At 44.8% G+C, this 17,689-nt stretch overlaps 1 protein-coding gene across 3 annotated transcripts in view; it reads left to right on the top strand.

Annotated features, from left to right (window-relative positions):
- The window catches only part of ST3GAL2 (ST3 beta-galactoside alpha-2,3-sialyltransferase 2), a 98,535-nt gene that overhangs the window by 59,768 nt on the left and 21,078 nt on the right, over nucleotides 1–17,689 (top strand). For all 3 annotated transcript variants that reach the window (XM_078864039.1, XM_078864038.1, XM_078864040.1), the window contains exons 4-5: nucleotides 8,285–8,478; nucleotides 14,409–14,588. In XM_078864039.1, the coding sequence (XP_078720165.1) occupies nucleotides 8,285–8,478; nucleotides 14,409–14,588 (374 nt within the window). The remainder of the gene's footprint in view (nucleotides 1–8,284; nucleotides 8,479–14,408; nucleotides 14,589–17,689) is intronic.

Here is a 17,689-nt window from a genome sequence, read left to right as displayed (position 1 = left end):
GCCGAGTGCAAACAACGATGGCACATTTGGCTTAGAAGAAGAAGGAGAGCTGTTTGTGGTGAGATGTTAACTCCCTCGCCTGACATGCAGGAGGTCATGGGTTTGATCCTTACCCTGACGCCTGTATATTTGGAGTTTGCACGTTCTATCTCTCCGTGGTCGCGTGGATTTTTCTCCGGGTCCTCCGATTTTTTCTCCACATTTAGAAACAGGCGTTTACAGTATTAGGCTGCCACTTTCGTTGAGCTATCATTTGTCGCCAGGTCGCTTCTGAAATAGATCTCTTTCGGCTCAGTGGGCCTTACCTGCCAAAATAAAAAAATATATATATATAGTTTTCGGTGGTATATGTATGGGCACGTGGCACGCCGATGCATCATTGGCTGTGCCGTGGTGCCGCCCTGCTGATGCATGGAGGCCGGTGAAAGGCAAAAAGGCGATGCTTAATGCATGTCGGCACAATGTTTATGGCTGGCCCTCACGGCGCCTTGGCGTCCGGTCACTTTTTTATATTCCACGGTGTGCCGCTGCTGTGTGCACATCGTTGACGAAGCGGCACGTCCTGGCATGGACGTGGAGGACACCGGGATGTGTGGACGCATGAGGCGATTTAAAAGATGAATCGCCTGCGCATACGAGAAGATAGCAGGCAGAGAAGAAAAAAATGACTGCCGAGTCAGAGAGCACAGGGGGGGGGAGGAGTGTGGGGTGGGGGTGGGCAGCCTAAAATAGACCGAGAAAGGACGCGTTGGCTGTAACTTAGCTTTTTAATGAGAGAGTGCTTCTGGTGGCGATAACATTTGAATGGTTGCAGTTCAAGAATCCCTATTTACATATCAATGAGATGAGAATATTTATAGAACTCTGTGGTGCGCTTTTGCTATTTTGTTTTGGGCCCATGAAGGTGCTGGTTGTGCGGGAATTAGCGTCCAGAAGATTATTTGCCTTTTGACGGTTTTCCTTCCATTTATCATCCCTAAAAGGATGCAGATGTGCCATGTGCTTGCGGTTACCACATTATCGGCGTTTCGTAATGCCCTCACGTTCAGGAATGTCTTGGGGAGCAGATAACTGCTGCTTTTTTAGAATCAAAAGTTACGTAACATTAGGTTCCTTTTTTTGCGAAAGTACGCGACAAAATATGAAAACTTCGCTTCATACAGCAATGCAGCACTACCACAAGCGTGCTATATGCTTTTATCGCAGGCCTCAGCCTATTTTCTCAGTGCCGTGTCTATTTACGGAGCGCCCATCCGTTGCCCGCTAACACTGTGGGCTCACGTTTGCTCACCAAACCTTCACCGCTTCGATTCCCTGTTTTTTTGTTTTGTTCTTCGGAGGGCCCAAAAATTTGCGACAGTCTTGACATCATGCCTGGCCGTGGCTATTTTCATCCGCAATCGCCCCGTTAAGGGCGGGCCGTGTCACCGCCCGTGACCTCGTCGATGTCTTTTTGTTGGGGGTTTTTTTCTCTTCTCCCATCAATTAATTGGAGGCGCCCCAATTCACCGGAGCTGCCGTGCACCGGCGTGCATTCGTAGGCGGCGAAGGCTTGGCTGTGTTGGCACCCGAGACGTAGCGATTCGCCGCCCTTGCCCAGATGCGCTGATTTGTCGAGGTTCCACTGTGACTCGTGTATAAATTTACCGCACTTGTGTTTTTTTTACCATCTCGTGTTGTGTTTGTTCTCATCGTTTTTTCTCGTCTCGTTTTTCCGCATTTTTTTTTCATTTTCTCCACGAGCGAAAATTGCTAAATTAGCATATCATTAGCATGTGATTTACGTACGCCGAAACACACACACACACACACGGTTGATGCGCGTACCTGTGGGGCCTTTAGGATCGATACGAATCTGAGTCGTCGAGCTCCTTTTGTTGTGCACCGACACTGGCCGAGAGGTTGCCTGCATATGCTGTGCTCTCATTCGCGTCATGTTGACTTCGTTGTTTGCGGCAAATGCACAAAGGCTTTTCTTAAGGTACAAACTTGAGCAGCGCCTTATTGTTGGCTTTGCTGGCAAAGTGGGATTAGCCGGATACTTTTTAAGGGTCAAGAAGGTGCTTAGCAACATGATAGATGCCTATCATTTTGCCATCTGCCAAACAAACAAACCAACAGTGTGCATGAGTTGCATAAGCTCTTCAACAACACACTTTCCTAAAATTACAACCACGTTTTAAAAAAGGCCTTTTTTTTTTTACCGCATTCTCAGCCGACTGCTGACGGCGAAAATGCCAGTCGGGTCGCGCGGCTGACGATGGTCTTAGCTCCGACTGCAGCATGATTCCTCTCCCGTCTTGCCCTGCTATATTCAGATTGCGTTGAGATTAAAGAGGGCCGCGTTCATCTTGTGGAAGGTCTGACACGCTAATGAAAGTAGCAGGGGGGGCTGTTTCTCGCCCCACTCCTCAACACCATCCTCAATCCCATCCACCTCCCCCCCCCGCCTTTCGCCATTAAGGTGATTTAAGCACCGCAGAGCTGTGCATTCCCGCTCCCTGCTCATGACTTTCCAATAATTCTCGTCTCCGGCCCCCAACGCTTTTGGCAGCTCATCTTTTATGAGTGATTAACCGAAGCCTGTTTAAGTGGCGGAATTTTCTCCGCAGCGTTAGCGGCAGAAGCAGCGGAGCTACTGGGGTGGTGGTGGTGGTGGTGGAACCACATCATTTTTAAATCTGTGAGAGACGAGAACTTTTCCAAATGAAATACTGGGAAGAAATATATTTGTGACCAGGGATTAATTTCCTTCAGTAACTAAATATTTTGGGGATTTAGCGCTGGGTTGCGTGCAGGAGAATTGATTCAAGTTCGTCTCGTCAGAATGGAATGTTATTTTAATACTTCAACACCGGCTGTACTTTACTCTACAACAGTATTTTGATCATTAACAGCAATCCAGTAAAACAGTATTGTATTTTACTCGAATTCACTCTCTTATGTCGTCTTTCTCTGCTCCGAAGGTATATTACTCTTATCACCATTGGTTTTGTGCACATTCAGTGTTACGAGGCAGTGCTTTTAAATTTCGATTTAAAGCTTTCGTGACTGCAGGGATTCATCTTCTTGGTTCTTTCGGTAAAGTCACATAGAAGGAAAATAATAAAATAATAAAAATAAAACATAATAAAATAATTCTCACAACGTTTCGGCCACAACGCATTATTATTTTCCTTCTACGTGACTTTACCGAAAGAACCAAGAAGATGAGGCAGTGCTTCTTCATGTTATATTTCAGAGGTAGACTGCATTCTTTCTTTGTATAAGTTTTTCTTTTCCTAAAATTACATTATTACAGTGCTATGTATGTATGTTAAACATCTTTTGCACCGTGTGTAGCCAATCATGCTAATAATCTGAGGCTATCGGGGGTCACGTCGAGAGTCTACTTGGACGAAGCAAAGCAGTGCCCCATGTTCGAGAATGATCCATAAAAAATTAAGCCGTAAAAACAAAGTTTTTCACTATAAATCATTTATATGCGTGGCGGCTAGAATCCTCTCGTCCTCTGGCTTGAGATGGCTGCCACATATGGGTCAGATGATTGCCTGCCACCATTAAGCAATTGGTAATTAAATATAATTAATTTTTTGCCAAAAAAGTGTAAAATTATGGGAAAAAATTTTCACGAAAATAAATTGTCACGCACAACGAGTCTGTGTGCAAAATGTCAGCTCGATTGGATCACGGGAAGTGGGTTAAAAAACGACCGAAAGATTTGCACGGTCGTAAGCGCGCAAGCAAGCAAGAAAGTGAACTTAATATAAAGGATTTAAAAAGAGATATTTTCTGACGTTGATGTTCCTTCAAATGACCATTTACCCACCAACTAGCGGGCGCTGTGCTTTCCCACTGCCATGCTACAGAGAAAGGTTTGTCGCTTTGTAGTCAAACTGACGCATTATGGTTTTTAATTCTGGGAGCTGGAATTTGAGCAAATTAAGTGAGAATCCACAGTTAAATGTAAGTGTTTGTGTGCGGTCACAGGTTATTGGGCTGAGATCGTCACCACGCTATCCACTTGGGAATACAGTTTAGACACAGGTGACTAAAAACCCGGGTTCGAACCCAGGATTGTCATCTTAACGGCCTGACCTCTGACCCCTGACCCCTGAGCCACATCTGGATCACTTATTGAACAAATAACGAACACCTTCCACTGAGCCCCCTGCGGGTTAATGTATGAGGTATGGCGCCGTTAGGCTGTTTGTTTTAAAAGAGAGCCCCCCCCCCCCCCCGTTACATTTCATGAAATGTGACTTGCACAGGGCCATTAATTTAGCGATGACAGATGTGCGCACACACATGTGGACGTAGGCATCCATATGCATCCCGTCCCACTGCACACCATTCCCAGGCAGCGGCATTGCATTAAATAACCCCCCCCCCCCCCTTCTATACCAAGCAGATGTCTTTTGTTTATAACCTGCGTCTTCAAGGATGCTTGTGACAGCCCTGAGTGAGGTAGATGGGGGAGTAGTTCATCTAACTTTGAGCGATCGATGGAAATACCGTGCCTCGGACACTAATTTTTATTCGCGTAAAAGTAACGTTATATTTTCTACGCTATAGTTATTTGCATGCTGTCGAAATGTTGTGTTTGCAGCACCGGTTGGAGCTGGTTGCAGGAGTGTCATGTTGTCGTCGCTCATTGCCTGCGTCAACTTGAGCATTCAGAAAAATTTTCATTGCACGGTTGTCTTAATTTTTTTTATTGCACACAATGAACTCATTTGATGGCAACGGTGAGAAACCGAACGTTTGGTGCCATCGTTTCGTCACCTCCCGTGTGTCCCCCCGGCCGCCTGAGACCGACTCAGGATCGAGTGCTTAGGGTTGGCCATAATGTCCAACCTGTTAATCAGTAACGTAAACAGTGATAAGGTAAAGCTGCCGCTTGACCTCCCGGCTGCAAGCAGGCGTTGCCCGTTTGTGCGGGACTTGGAACAGGATTTGAACGGTCGATCTCTCGTGAAGCTCGTCAGAAGAGCTGCCGTCCACATGTAATGGACCGGCAAAGCAAACTTTCCGTTGTGCGCAAATTTGAACGTGTTTTATGAAACATGGTGAAGTACACGCATATATATATTTGGCGTTCTTTCCATGCAGGCATTCATTTCTTTTTTATTTTTTTAAAGGGCATGAGCTGGCTACAGTCGGCTCAACACGAATACAACTGGAATAAAATGTTTTTTATTGGGAAACGTTGAATGAGTACAAAGGAATCGTTGAGAAATAATGCATGGTGCGGCACGTAGATGCCCCACGTTTTATTCATCTCTAAATATAATTATGTAATACCTACGTCAGCAGTTCTCCTGCTGTGTTTGTTTCACCTGGGCTGAGATCGTCACCACGCTATCCACTTGGGAATACAGTTTAGACACAGGTGACTAAAAACCCGGGTTCGAACCCAGGATTGTCATCTTAACGGCCTGACCTCTGACCCCTGACCCCTGAGCCACATCTGGATCACTTATTGAACAAATAACGAACACCTTCCACTGAGCCCCCTGCGGGTTAATGTATGAGGTATGGCGCCGTTAGGCTGTTTGTTTTAAAAGAGAGCCCCCCCCCCCCCCCCGTTACATTTCATGAAATGTGACTTGCACAGGGCCATTAATTTAGCGATGACAGATGTGCGCACACACATGTGGACGTAGGCATCCATATGCATCCCGTCCCACTGCACACCATTCCCAGGCAGCGGCATTGCATTAAATAACCCCCCCCCCTTCTATACCAAGCAGATGTCTTTTGTTTATAACCTGCGTCTTCAAGGATGCTTGTGACAGCCCTGAGTGAGGTAGATGGGGGAGTAGTTCATCTAACTTTGAGCGATCGATGGAAATACCGTGCCTCGGACACTAATTTTTATTCGCGTAAAAGTAACGTTATATTTTCTACGCTATAGTTATTTGCATGCTGTCGAAATGTTGTGTTTGCAGCACCGGTTGGAGCTGGTTGCAGGAGTGTCATGTTGTCGTCGCTCATTGCCTGCGTCAACTTGAGCATTCAGAAAAATTTTCATTGCACGGTTGTCTTAATTTTTTTTATTGCACACAATGAACTCATTTGATGGCAACGGTGAGAAACCGAACGTTTGGTGCCATCGTTTCGTCACCTCCCGTGTGTCCCCCCGGCCGCCTGAGACCGACTCAGGATCGAGTGCTTAGGGTTGGCCATAATGTCCAACCTGTTAATCAGTAACGTAAACAGTGATAAGGTAAAGCTGCCGCTTGACCTCCCGGCTGCAAGCAGGCGTTGCCCGTTTGTGCGGGACTTGGAACAGGATTTGAACGGTCGATCTCTCGTGAAGCTCGTCAGAAGAGCTGCCGTCCACATGTAATGGACCGGCAAAGCAAACTTTCCGTTGTGCGCAAATTTGAACGTGTTTTATGAAACATGGTGAAGTACACGCATATATATATTTGGCGTTCTTTCCATGCAGGCATTCATTTCTTTTTTATTTTTTTAAAGGGCATGAGCTGGCTACAGTCGGCTCAACACGAATACAACTGGAATAAAATGTTTTTTATTGGGAAACGTTGAATGAGTACAAAGGAATCGTTGAGAAATAATGCATGGTGCGGCACGTAGATGCCCCACGTTTTATTCATCTCTAAATATAATTATGTAATACCTACGTCAGCAGTTCTCCTGCTGTGTTTGTTTCACCTGATGACGGTTGCTTGTGTTGCGATCGAAACGTCGTGATCTATTAATTTTCTACCTACGTGACTTTACCGAAAGAACCAAAGAGTATGGATTCCTGCAGTCACGAAAGCTTCAAATCAAGATATATAATACCGTTACATGCTCGTGAACTGCATCTGTCTCGCTTATAAAAGTTTGAGCCATTTGCTAATCCACTGCTGGATTAAGCTTTAACCCCATGCCTTTTGGCATAAGCATTGATGGACCATACATCACCTCGCTGCTTGGTTCAGGTTCGTGGTGGGGACAGCCCGAGGAATGGTTCACATACAACCCTTGCGACTGATGTCAGGATTGACCGGGAATTCAATTGATGTGTGAAGGTTCATAGTTGCAGTGCTCCAACAAACAATTTCACCTCTGCTCCACCTCGGTTTCATTTCTGATGACGATTTGCAATTTAAAATTCTGAGCAATTTTAAAACCCACATTTTATTAATTAAAATGTTACATTAGGATAATTTATAATTCGATTAGAGTTTGTGAAATTTACATCCTTTTTTTTTAAAGCATTAAAAAGACATGTCGTGAAAATTGATGACAATTACAGTGAGCTAATTAAACTTGGTTGGGCTTTGGAAGCAATGACTTGTATTAGTCATCGTGACTTTCATCATGTGAGAGTGTGGGCTAAATATTTTGAATGTAATTGGGTCAATTCGTAACCTCTGTGTACACTGTTACTGCTACTGTGGCCACTGACATTCCACTTTAATGTTAAATGATTAATAATATTCGTAAGTGTTGAAAGATGTGAACAAGAATTTGATTTGTTTTTCTCACAAGAGCATCGCTGAGTCTCAAGACTCCTTTGCAGCAGGATCCTGTATGGGGATGTTTGGCAAGTTCCATGAATGAGTATTTGGCTTGTGGGAGGAACCTAGGTTGCACGAACTATCCAGAGTACCCGCACAGAAGGCCATAACAGACTTGTGAATCCATTACTCCACCACCATCTCTAAGCCACCTCACATCCCAAGCTACATTACTTGGGAATTCCTAGCCAGTGTCCCATTCAGGTACTCATAATTATCTTTATTCATATTGCACCTTTCATATCGAAATATCTCAAAAGTGCTGTACATACAAAAACAACTGTACTTAAGTATAGATAAAGCAAAGTAAATTAGAAGCCAATGATAACAATAAAAGCTACGCTTGCTATATGCAGACACGATGTGATAAATTCCAGTAATAATTACACTTGCAGGAGAGGTAAAATCCAATCGTACTACAGGAAAAGCCAATGGATAAAACTAGGTTTTGAAACTATATCTAAAAGAACAATTCTGGCTTAAATGTGCTTAGCTTCTGCAACCTGATGAGTTCAGGCCAATTGTCAGCAATATTGCCACGTTGAAGTGCATGCTCGTCTAGAATGCATTTGACCGTGAGGCAATGCTAAAGCTCTCCTTGCTCGCTCGCGGATGTCAACTTTGAAGAATGAGGACCACCCACGCCATGTGGTGATTTTCTTTTTTACCTTTGACCTTTGGTGCCATTTTTTTACGACCTTGCCTTTTTTGGTTGACCTTGCCTTTTCCTTTCGTTTCTCTCGCTTCAGTCGCTACAGTCGCAATACAAGGCGCAGGACCTGAGGACGGTGCTGAACCGTCTGTTTGAGATCATCCCGGGCCAGAACCCGTACCAGGACCACGGATGGGCGCGCTGCCGCCGCTGCGCTGTCGTGGGCAACTCGGGGAACCTGCTCGGGGCCGGCGGCGGCAAGGAGATCGACCAGCACGACTTTGTCATGAGGTACGCGGCACGCTGCGTCCGATCTGGGGGGGCTCGCTGTCGGCAAGGTTGACGGTTCAACCCTGGTCGGGGCTTGACTCGACCCAACATCCCCTGCGGGGTCAATAGAGCGAGTACCACGTTGCGCGGAAGTCAACGGTCGTTGTTCGTTCAATGGTTCGACTCGCCCCCGCCAAAGGAATGTGGAAACCCACCCACTGGCTCAGCATTGTAAACAGGAAATGAGTACCGCCTCCACGCTTGGGCGGTCGTGGCTATGCTACACGTGGCTGCCTGTAACCCAGTCCAGCCAGTGGATGAATTGCCATCTGTTTACATCTGTATGGGGAGGGAGTTTTACCCCCATTGCGTGCGTGGGTTATATCTCCGGGTGCTCTGGTTTCCTTCTACATGCATAAACAATAATTATTGAGTGGCTGCAAAAATCTTAAAATGAAAACCCAATGCAGGAACCTCCTGAAAAAGAGTCTTGTGAGCCAGTGTGGCGATACTGGACAGATTAGTTATGAATTGCTCTCATTACTATTTTTATTTCAGCAGGAAAAAAATTCTGGCTTTTTTTTACCGTGGGTGCAGGCCACTTCGGGAAGACATACTGTACTACAGTCATTAAAATAAATCATTATTCGTGCTCGGAAGACTTTTTTTTGATTTGGCGAGTTCCTTTTTAATACTCTCCAACCAAGGTTGGGCACTTACTCTTGAGATGGTTTCTTGTGTGTGAATTGTCAGTGTTGTGCAAAGTCTGTTTACATCATTACACTGGGCCACTTTACCATTGAAGGTGACCACATCGGCTCTTCGCGCACGCGCGAGTGTCAAGGTGACCTGGGCGATACAACGACACGCGATTGCCAGGAGGTTGTGGGTGATTCCACTGAAATGTAGTTGGTCATGTCTTTCCTTGCCAAGGGCCCTGTTGTAAGGCTTTCACTGAGCCCTAATTGTCTCAAATAATTGAATGCTTCACAACCCATCTAGAATCTCGTTTGAACAGAAGAGTTTTTCCGTTCGATTTTATTTCCACATTTTGTATTCATTTAAAATTGTCCTTCATTTGAAAAGTACGTAAACATCACTTGCATTTAACAAGGCCCGTTTTATGGCCATTTTCGCAAGTGCACAAAGAGCTGTAACCTTTTTTGGTCCAACCTTCTTTGAAAAGATATACACAAAACCACAACACCGTGAAACATAATCACATGCCGTGTTGTGCCCAGCTGCGTTATGTGTTTTTCATAGCACGCGCTCCAGCTACTGAGCAAAACGATTGGGCCCTACTCCCTGAGGGAAACACTGCAATTTAATGCGCTAGTTAATCTCACCGACCCTTAGCCGCTGATATTTGAACGCTATTACCGGTAGCCAACGTGTGTTCTGATATTCTGTGAATCTAGTTTTGCGTTACATCCCTTGCCAACATAATTGAGAATAGCACGCAAACTTAAAAGAAAAAAACTTTTTTTGTTTCTTGATTAAATTGTAGCTTTTTTTAATTCTTCCTTTGATCGTGGTCTTTTGACACACGTGCACACACTTACGCACAAAAACAAAAGTCGGTCCCGGTGTAAGCCTGCCAGTCTGTTTGGATGAGTGCTGTTCGCGAGCACCAGTTAAGGGCAGTATGGTGGACGAGTTGTTGTAGCTAGTATCATACCCGGTGGGTAATTGTCTTCCCAGCGCTGATGTTTTCACGCCAAACACGAGTCAACCTCGGGGGAGGCCTAAGGACAAGTTCAGATGTTTGTCATCGATCTTGGCGGTAACCGGCAATCGGACTCAAGTCACTCGGTTCATGGGGCAGTGTGCTAACTACTGTGCCACTGCTCCCACCTGCACGTGTATACACACACACTGTTGTGTGTTTATGAATATGGAGGATTACATGAAGGGAATTCGTATGAATTGAAAATTGACATCCATACTGTGGACTATGTACAGTATAATTACAATGGTCATTGCTCATAGGCTTACTGAAAGTGAAGAGCCCTTTGAACGTCATCCCTGGAGTAAACAGTTCATCTAAGCACAACTAAAAAAACATGTTTTTCCATGATTGATGAATTGCGCTTATTTGCTTTTTATTACTTGATTATTTTGTCATTGTATACGTGTTTGAGTGTGACTGCTAAAGCGTTCCTCTGAGCAGTCACGCTCAAAGATTGGTTTGCTTTTCGTAAAGGCATTGCCTTTGCTATGTTTGTTTTACGAACTCTGAATTTTTTTTGAATAATAATCAAAATAGTTAACCGTGCATTAAGTCCAGGCCTACGTTTTATGTAAGTTCATTGGATAATGGGAAGTATATTTTTTATCGTCAATTATTCCAAAGACATTTAACCTCATGGCAAAATAGTCTTCATAGGATGTGAATGAGCAAAATTAAACGTTAATACATTCGATTTTATGAATTCCGTTATGGTAATGCATTAGCCTTTTGCAAGTGACCGTGACATCTGTGGGGACTACTCCAGTGCGAGGGGGTTAATAAACACTGTGCAGTCGTGCACAGAGGGTCAAAGGGGCTGCATTAAGTAATAATCAAATAACGCAAAACCCGTCACGTTTCCATTTTTACTACTTAGCCCGGCTGCATTTTTCACACAAAGTGCCTGTCGCTATCTCTAATTGCCCCCAACACATTACCAAACACTGTGTGTTTTACTTAAGCTGCACTCGAGAAAAGCATTTCGGTGCGATGTAAATTAAGACTCATTACACTGAAGCAAACCTGAGCAGGTTAAGTAAAACAAACGCTGCAAGCAAAAAAAACGAACGCTAAAATTACAATGTTATAAAAAGAATGCTCATTTTGTCAGTTTCCGCCGTAGCAAAATTCTGAGAACAATGTCACGCTTTATTATACATTGTGCCAGTAATGGCTCTTTAATATGTCGCAACCAACTGCCTGTAACAATAGAAACATTTCTAAACAATTAATGTAAAAGCCCAGATTCACGCTTGTGGTGTGGGACGTTTCCTTCAATGGCTTCTCTCTCCATTGCATCATTTTTTTCCCGTGGAAATGGCCTTTAAGTGAAGTTTAATCGTTTGGCGTCGCACCGCGATTCCAGCGGATCATCGGCCGGGTCCGCACGATTGGGCCCAGCGGCAAGCGCGCCCTGGATGCCAGGCGTTCCCAGCCGCGTAAGTGGCGCTGGCTGGCGCAGCTGCTGACGCTCGTTTGAAATGCCAGTTTTCTCACTCGATTTACGATGGAGACTCCGAGTCGCCGTGTGCACGGGGGCATTGCGATGAAGGCGCGGCTTCGCAGGGCTCGCGTCCTTTGTTTCGTGCGGCGTTTGAAGAGCTACTGACAAAACGTTATGACTGTTGAGTTTGGGAAGACATTCGACATCCCTGTGATGTTTTCCTGCGTGCTTCGCAGCAGCGATGATCCGATCGACATGTCGGACCTGGTCCCCGCGAGGGCCGTTTCCTTCGTCGCCGTTGTTTTTTCTGGCCGGGAGGACGATCGTAGCGATGCTCGGTCGCCGATTTGATGGCGTCCGTTGTGTTTTCACACACAGCCGCGAGGAGTTTGTCATCGTCTTCCCCCATTGCTCACGTTAAAAGGACGTCACGCTGGGTGCTGTGTTGTTTTTTTAGAAAATAAATGTCCCATTGTATTAGTCTCTCTACATAAACAAATTCTTGTTTTTTTACACAACTCATGTATGTGTATATGTTGAACTTCTTTCGCACCATACGTAGCCAACCGTGCTAGCTGCACAGCCTTCTAGGAGGAGTGCACCGTGTCTTGCGACATTGGTTTGCCACAAGGAAACTGTGACCCGGTTTTGAAATGCAGTGTTTAATCAGCAGAATCTCGTTTGTATGAATCAATATCGGGGAACTGCCTGGTGTTTATAGGGAAGAACTATCTCTGGGAAAAAATGCGTCCCAAGTTCGACGCGAAATTACGTGATTATTTATGCCCAGGGGATAGTTTATTCTGCTAATATGCAATTTTCCATTGCAGTTATCTGCACAACAATGCATTTCTGGCCAACAATTGTGTAGAAGTGACTTTGGAACTGGGTAGGCAATGCCAAACTGATTTTTGAAAATAAATATCTGCTCCTGCAAGTCTGCCTTTGATCTGCAGCGTGATATTTTTTTTTATACCTAGCGGCAGGAACAAACAACGGTTTCTCCACCATAGTTCCTGTATGTGAATAAATAAGCCACCTGTCTTTTATGATCAGGTAATCATCTCCACGCCTGCCACAGTGCGCTCCTGAACAGCAGGTGATATTTGTATCCGGCTGCAACACAGTGAGCTATTGGTAAAATATTTTTCCTATCAGGTTTTTTTTTTTTAAAAGATATCCTTTGCAGCGCATGAGACGGTATTGGCCACGAGAACAGGCGGTCGAAATGTAACGGTACTCTAGAGACTGGAGTCTTTACAGTCGCAGCATGCATTGTGTCGTCAATGCCCAATTGTTTTTAAGGCTTAGTGCGCATGTTGAGCCTGAGGGCGGCCTTGGGGGACGTTAGCGCATTTACGCATAAACGGCGTGTGTTATAGCGTGCAAGTCTACCTATTCTGTGATTGCAGTTCGATTCTACAGTACTTGGAATTGCATTTCGCCACCCCTCCCCCTTCTCCATTACAAGGGATAGTATGGTGATGAAACACAGGTGGCTATGAATGTTATTTTGTACTTGAGCAGCACGAATGTGAGATATGGCACTGACGTTGTTTGAGATGTAGCACGTGTGTATATTGTAGCACTGTTTTTTTATGTCAGTGATTTGTCAATACAATGTTTAAACATCATTTCCTGAAGCTGAATTTTTTTCCTGACTCGTTAGTTTCTCCCCGATCTAAAAAGTGCTAAAACAAAAACGGGCCGATTATATTCCAGGCAACACCTTATTGATAAAGTTTTGAGACTAAATTACCGATGTCCCATTTTCCAATTAGGATTCCAGTTAAACCCCACAAATCTCACTCAACCTCAAAAAATAAGAGGACTCATCATGAATATCACGTGATCGCAGCAACTAATATGATTATTAATGCTCAAAGGTGTTGGCCCCTAAAATGAAAATGAACAACACTGTTAAAAACCAAACCCGTTTCATTCCATCTGACTCGTCCTTGACATACATTCCTTTTGCTGTGATAGAGGGAATGCTGAAGTGGAGCAGTTTTAAAAAATAAGCATGAAGAGAAGAGTTGTGATCTGCAGTGTGTGGATGACATGAAACAGTCAGTCTGGTAGACCGAGTCCTCAACATGGTTGGAGGAACCAACGAGTGAAGTTCATGGAACAGTACCATGGCATCTTCTTGGTTCTTTCAGTAAAGTCACGTAGAAGGGAAATAATAAAATATAATAAAAATAAAACATAATAAAATAATTCTCACGACGTTTCGGCCACAACGCAAGCAGCCGTCCTCAGGTGAAGAACAGGTCTGTCGGAAAGACAGCGTCTGCTAAATTCCTCTTGATATGCAAATTCCTTTGTCAAGGCGCCCCTTCCCCCCCTCCAACCCAGCTTAAATATACGCTGCCAAGCCTGGTGGTGCCTATGCGTTGGGGCCGAAACGTCGTGAGAATTATTTTATTATGTTTTATTTTTATTATATTTTATTATTTCCCTTCTACGTGACTTTACCGAAAGAACCAAAAAGATGAATCCCTGCAGTCACGAAAGCTTTAAATCGAAATTTAGTACCATGGCAGTCACGATGTAGCCATTCCACGATCTTGAACAACGATTTACAACAGAGCATTTTTCGTAATTAGAGCATGTGATCCATTTTAGAAATCTATTAATATCTAATTGGACGGCTGTGGGATCGAACCATCGACACGGCATGGATAGAATCATCGACGCAGCGTAAACCGGCTGAGCGGCGAGCGCGCTTGACCATAACCTTGTGAACTTTGCGTGTGTGTCTGCGTGCCGTGGCAGGATTAACCAAGCGCCAACCCTGGGCTTTGAGACTGATGTCGGGGCACGCACGACGCATCACTTCATGTACCCGGAGAGCGCCAAGAACCTGCCGGCCAATGTCAGCTTCGTGCTTGTGCCCTTCAAGGTGCTGGACCTCATGTGGATCGCCAGCGCCCTGTCCATCGGTGATATACGATTGTGAGTGTCACATGCACGCACCCTTTCTCGCGCCCGCCGCTCAGCGGATTCGTCCGCGTGAGTCGCCGTTAAGCCTGCAAGGAGCAGGGCTCAGAAGCGATTTTGAGATTGCCTTTGACGTGCGCGTGATAACAGGATTGACGGTGATTAAAACAATAAATAGGCGCAGACTTGTAATTCTATTTGTGAACCCACTGAGCCGTGCTATCTTGGCTTGGTATTAGTGCTGGTCTATTTGCATGGCCCTAAATCGTGCTCAGAAGCCACGCACCTTTGCTTTGCTTGAGATGTTTGTGCAAGGCTCAACTGTGTGTCATCGTTGTTGTTCGAGGGCCTTTGCTGTGCATCAAGTCGAATGGGGTGCGATTGACAAATTACTTTGTACACTCCTGTCCTTCGCCCATTGAGGTGGAAGCAAGCCTTGCAGGGCTGGTGCATGGAAATGGTGAAAGGAAAGCGTCAGCTGTTTGTCAGCACATTTTGAGTTGCATTTTAAATCTTAGCAGCTGTGTCCTGGCACAGAAGAAGTGAAATTTCCATTAATCAGATTCACATGAGTAGGACCTTGCTCTTGCATTGCATCCCTGATATTGCCCTTGTATTACGTGGTGGCCATGCCCGCCATTGTACCAATGTACATATCTGCCATGTGTTACGAGCAGGGTTTTCCAAACTCCAAGCTCTCGCGATCCACCACCGCGCCACGTCATCCCAGCGTTCACCAATTTACTCCCCATTAAATACAAATGAACTCGATCCACGCTGCACGCGCCCGATGATCGTCAGGCACGTCCCACATGACGTGCTGAGCAATTGACGCCGCACTGCGTCACGGGCAACCTGTGCACACGCACGCATGCCGAGATCTCGATCTTAATTTGAATCTGCTGTATTAACACAGAAAGACGGCGCGCAGCGGGTTGCAAGGACTGGGATTTGAGAGAGAAATTATTTTCATTTATAGGCATTGAATAATTAGCCTTTTCCGCAAGTTGATGAATCACCACAAATCAGGGTCGCGATTCAGATTAAAAAATTTTTATTTTTTACCTTTCTGGTGAATACGTAGCAACTAGTGCCTGCGTGAACATTTTTTTCATACAACACACTGGACCAAAATTCATCTATAAGTACAATTCGATGCCTGTGTCGTGAGCACAAGAATATTTTCATGAATGAATCAATGCAACGGTACACACCTTCATATTTCCTCATCATAATAATCAGCCATGGTCAATCCACTGCAGGATGATTGCTTCCCCAAGCCGCGACCACAGTTTACAATCTTGCGATGTCGCATCTACTCAGTAATCTTTAAACGATTCAACTATTACGGCATATGTTTTGACGCGCAGCAAATAGCGCGAGCGAGTCTTGCGAAATACATGCAGCCGATATTAAACGAGATCATCTCCTCTCATGCCGCCCCGTAGCGTAGCCCAGTGCGGCACGTGGAGCCGTGAGCCTGATGCGAGCTGGGAATGGCTCAATATATATTTTACAGCAGGGAGGGCATTTACTGCCAATGTAGAAATCGTATATGTCCTCTGCTGCCTTGCATGGTGCCGACCGTCTGTGGCCGGGCATCAAAACGACGTTAATCATCCCCAGCCAGCGGCCTTAGTTGGAGAAGCAGATTGATCCCTCTGCTCATCTCACAGTGAACTGGGAAAACAGTCGTGGCCGTTAATGGAAAATAAATGTTGGCTAGAGATCCCCTAATCCTTCCTTCACCTCGACTTAAAGGATTTAATTAAATGACAGTTAGCGTAGGTGAAAACGCGGGGCACACATTTTTAAAAAATGTTAATCCTTAATCCTGGTCTTTGATGGATTGTAATTCAGTAAAAAAAATAGTGCGGTCTTCTGTTGCTGTTATTTCCTCCCTCTGCCACTTTCTGTCCATGCGCATTGCTCACTTTGAAGTGGAGATTAAAAGCAGGCATTATTGGATGATAGGAGGGTTTGCTGCTCTCGCACTTGGCCTCTGTCCCGTAGAGGAATGGGTTAATGGGCAATGCCAAAGGGCCTGTTGTTCATTTGTCCCAAGAATTCCCTAAACTGCGACTGGACATCTGCATGGGAATTATCTAACCAGCATGCTGGGCAAAACATTTAAATTGTTTGTCATCAAACACAATTTACCATGGCGGGTTTTTCTTTTGAGAGGTGGCTTTTGCCATTATTATTTTGTTTTCTTAACGCCCCTCAGATTATTTTTTGTAAGCGAATTTATATATATTTTTTAATAACAAATGCAGCATGTTTGTGCAGAGCTATGGGAATAGCAGGAGGCTCAGTTCATAACCACATTGGACTTCTTGCACTGCCATACAAAAAAAACAACTCTAAAATACCGCTTTATATATATTTTTTACGTAACTGAAAGCACGCCTTTAAAGCCTTTTCATATTGCATCGTGGCTGCGGAAGACAGCGGATATTGAACGTGTTGGTCCTTAAAGAAGACCTTCGGTCCCAGCACATCGAGGTAGACACGTGCCGAGCTGCTGAGTCACAGATGTGAAGGCACATCTGTCTGTCGGAACACATATCGCGCGTGTCAGCATTACAGTCGTGATGTGGCAACATGAGAAAGTGCTCACTGGGGAAGTAACGATTGCCTCATCTAACATTTTGTCAGGGCCTTTAATCTGAAGCCTGGGTGAATGTCTGTTGTGTTATAAATGGTTGTAGGATGCGGCATTTGGCCTTGTGTTAAAGGCCTTGACTCCAGCCTTCATTGTCTCCTGTGCAGGGCTAGTTTAGTGTGATGGGGGCCCAGGGCTGTTATAGTTTTGGGAGCTGCTCTTTATATTCATTTCCTTCCTACCACTGTTTTCTCACCACCCATGCACAATGCTCAAACACCCCATTGTTATTTACCTTTAATATTTAATTTCTACGCAATCCAGGTTAAATCAAATACAGCTATATTGATTTCTGCCCAGGACTATAGCAATACACTTGGTGATGTTGTGACATTAATGACCAAATTACGTTTTAGGATTTATCATAGTGCTGCAGTATTGCAGTTTCAACCATTGTAAAGAAGTACGTGTGTATATATTTTCGAGGTCCCTCAAAATACAAGGCCCTGGA

This window comes from Lampetra fluviatilis, chromosome 17, assembly GCF_964198595.1.
Source record: "Lampetra fluviatilis chromosome 17, kcLamFluv1.1, whole genome shotgun sequence".
Taxonomy (NCBI): domain Eukaryota; kingdom Metazoa; phylum Chordata; class Hyperoartia; order Petromyzontiformes; family Petromyzontidae; genus Lampetra; species Lampetra fluviatilis.
Note: the sequence above shows the minus strand (reverse complement) of the source record. Positions and strands in the feature narration are given on the sequence as shown.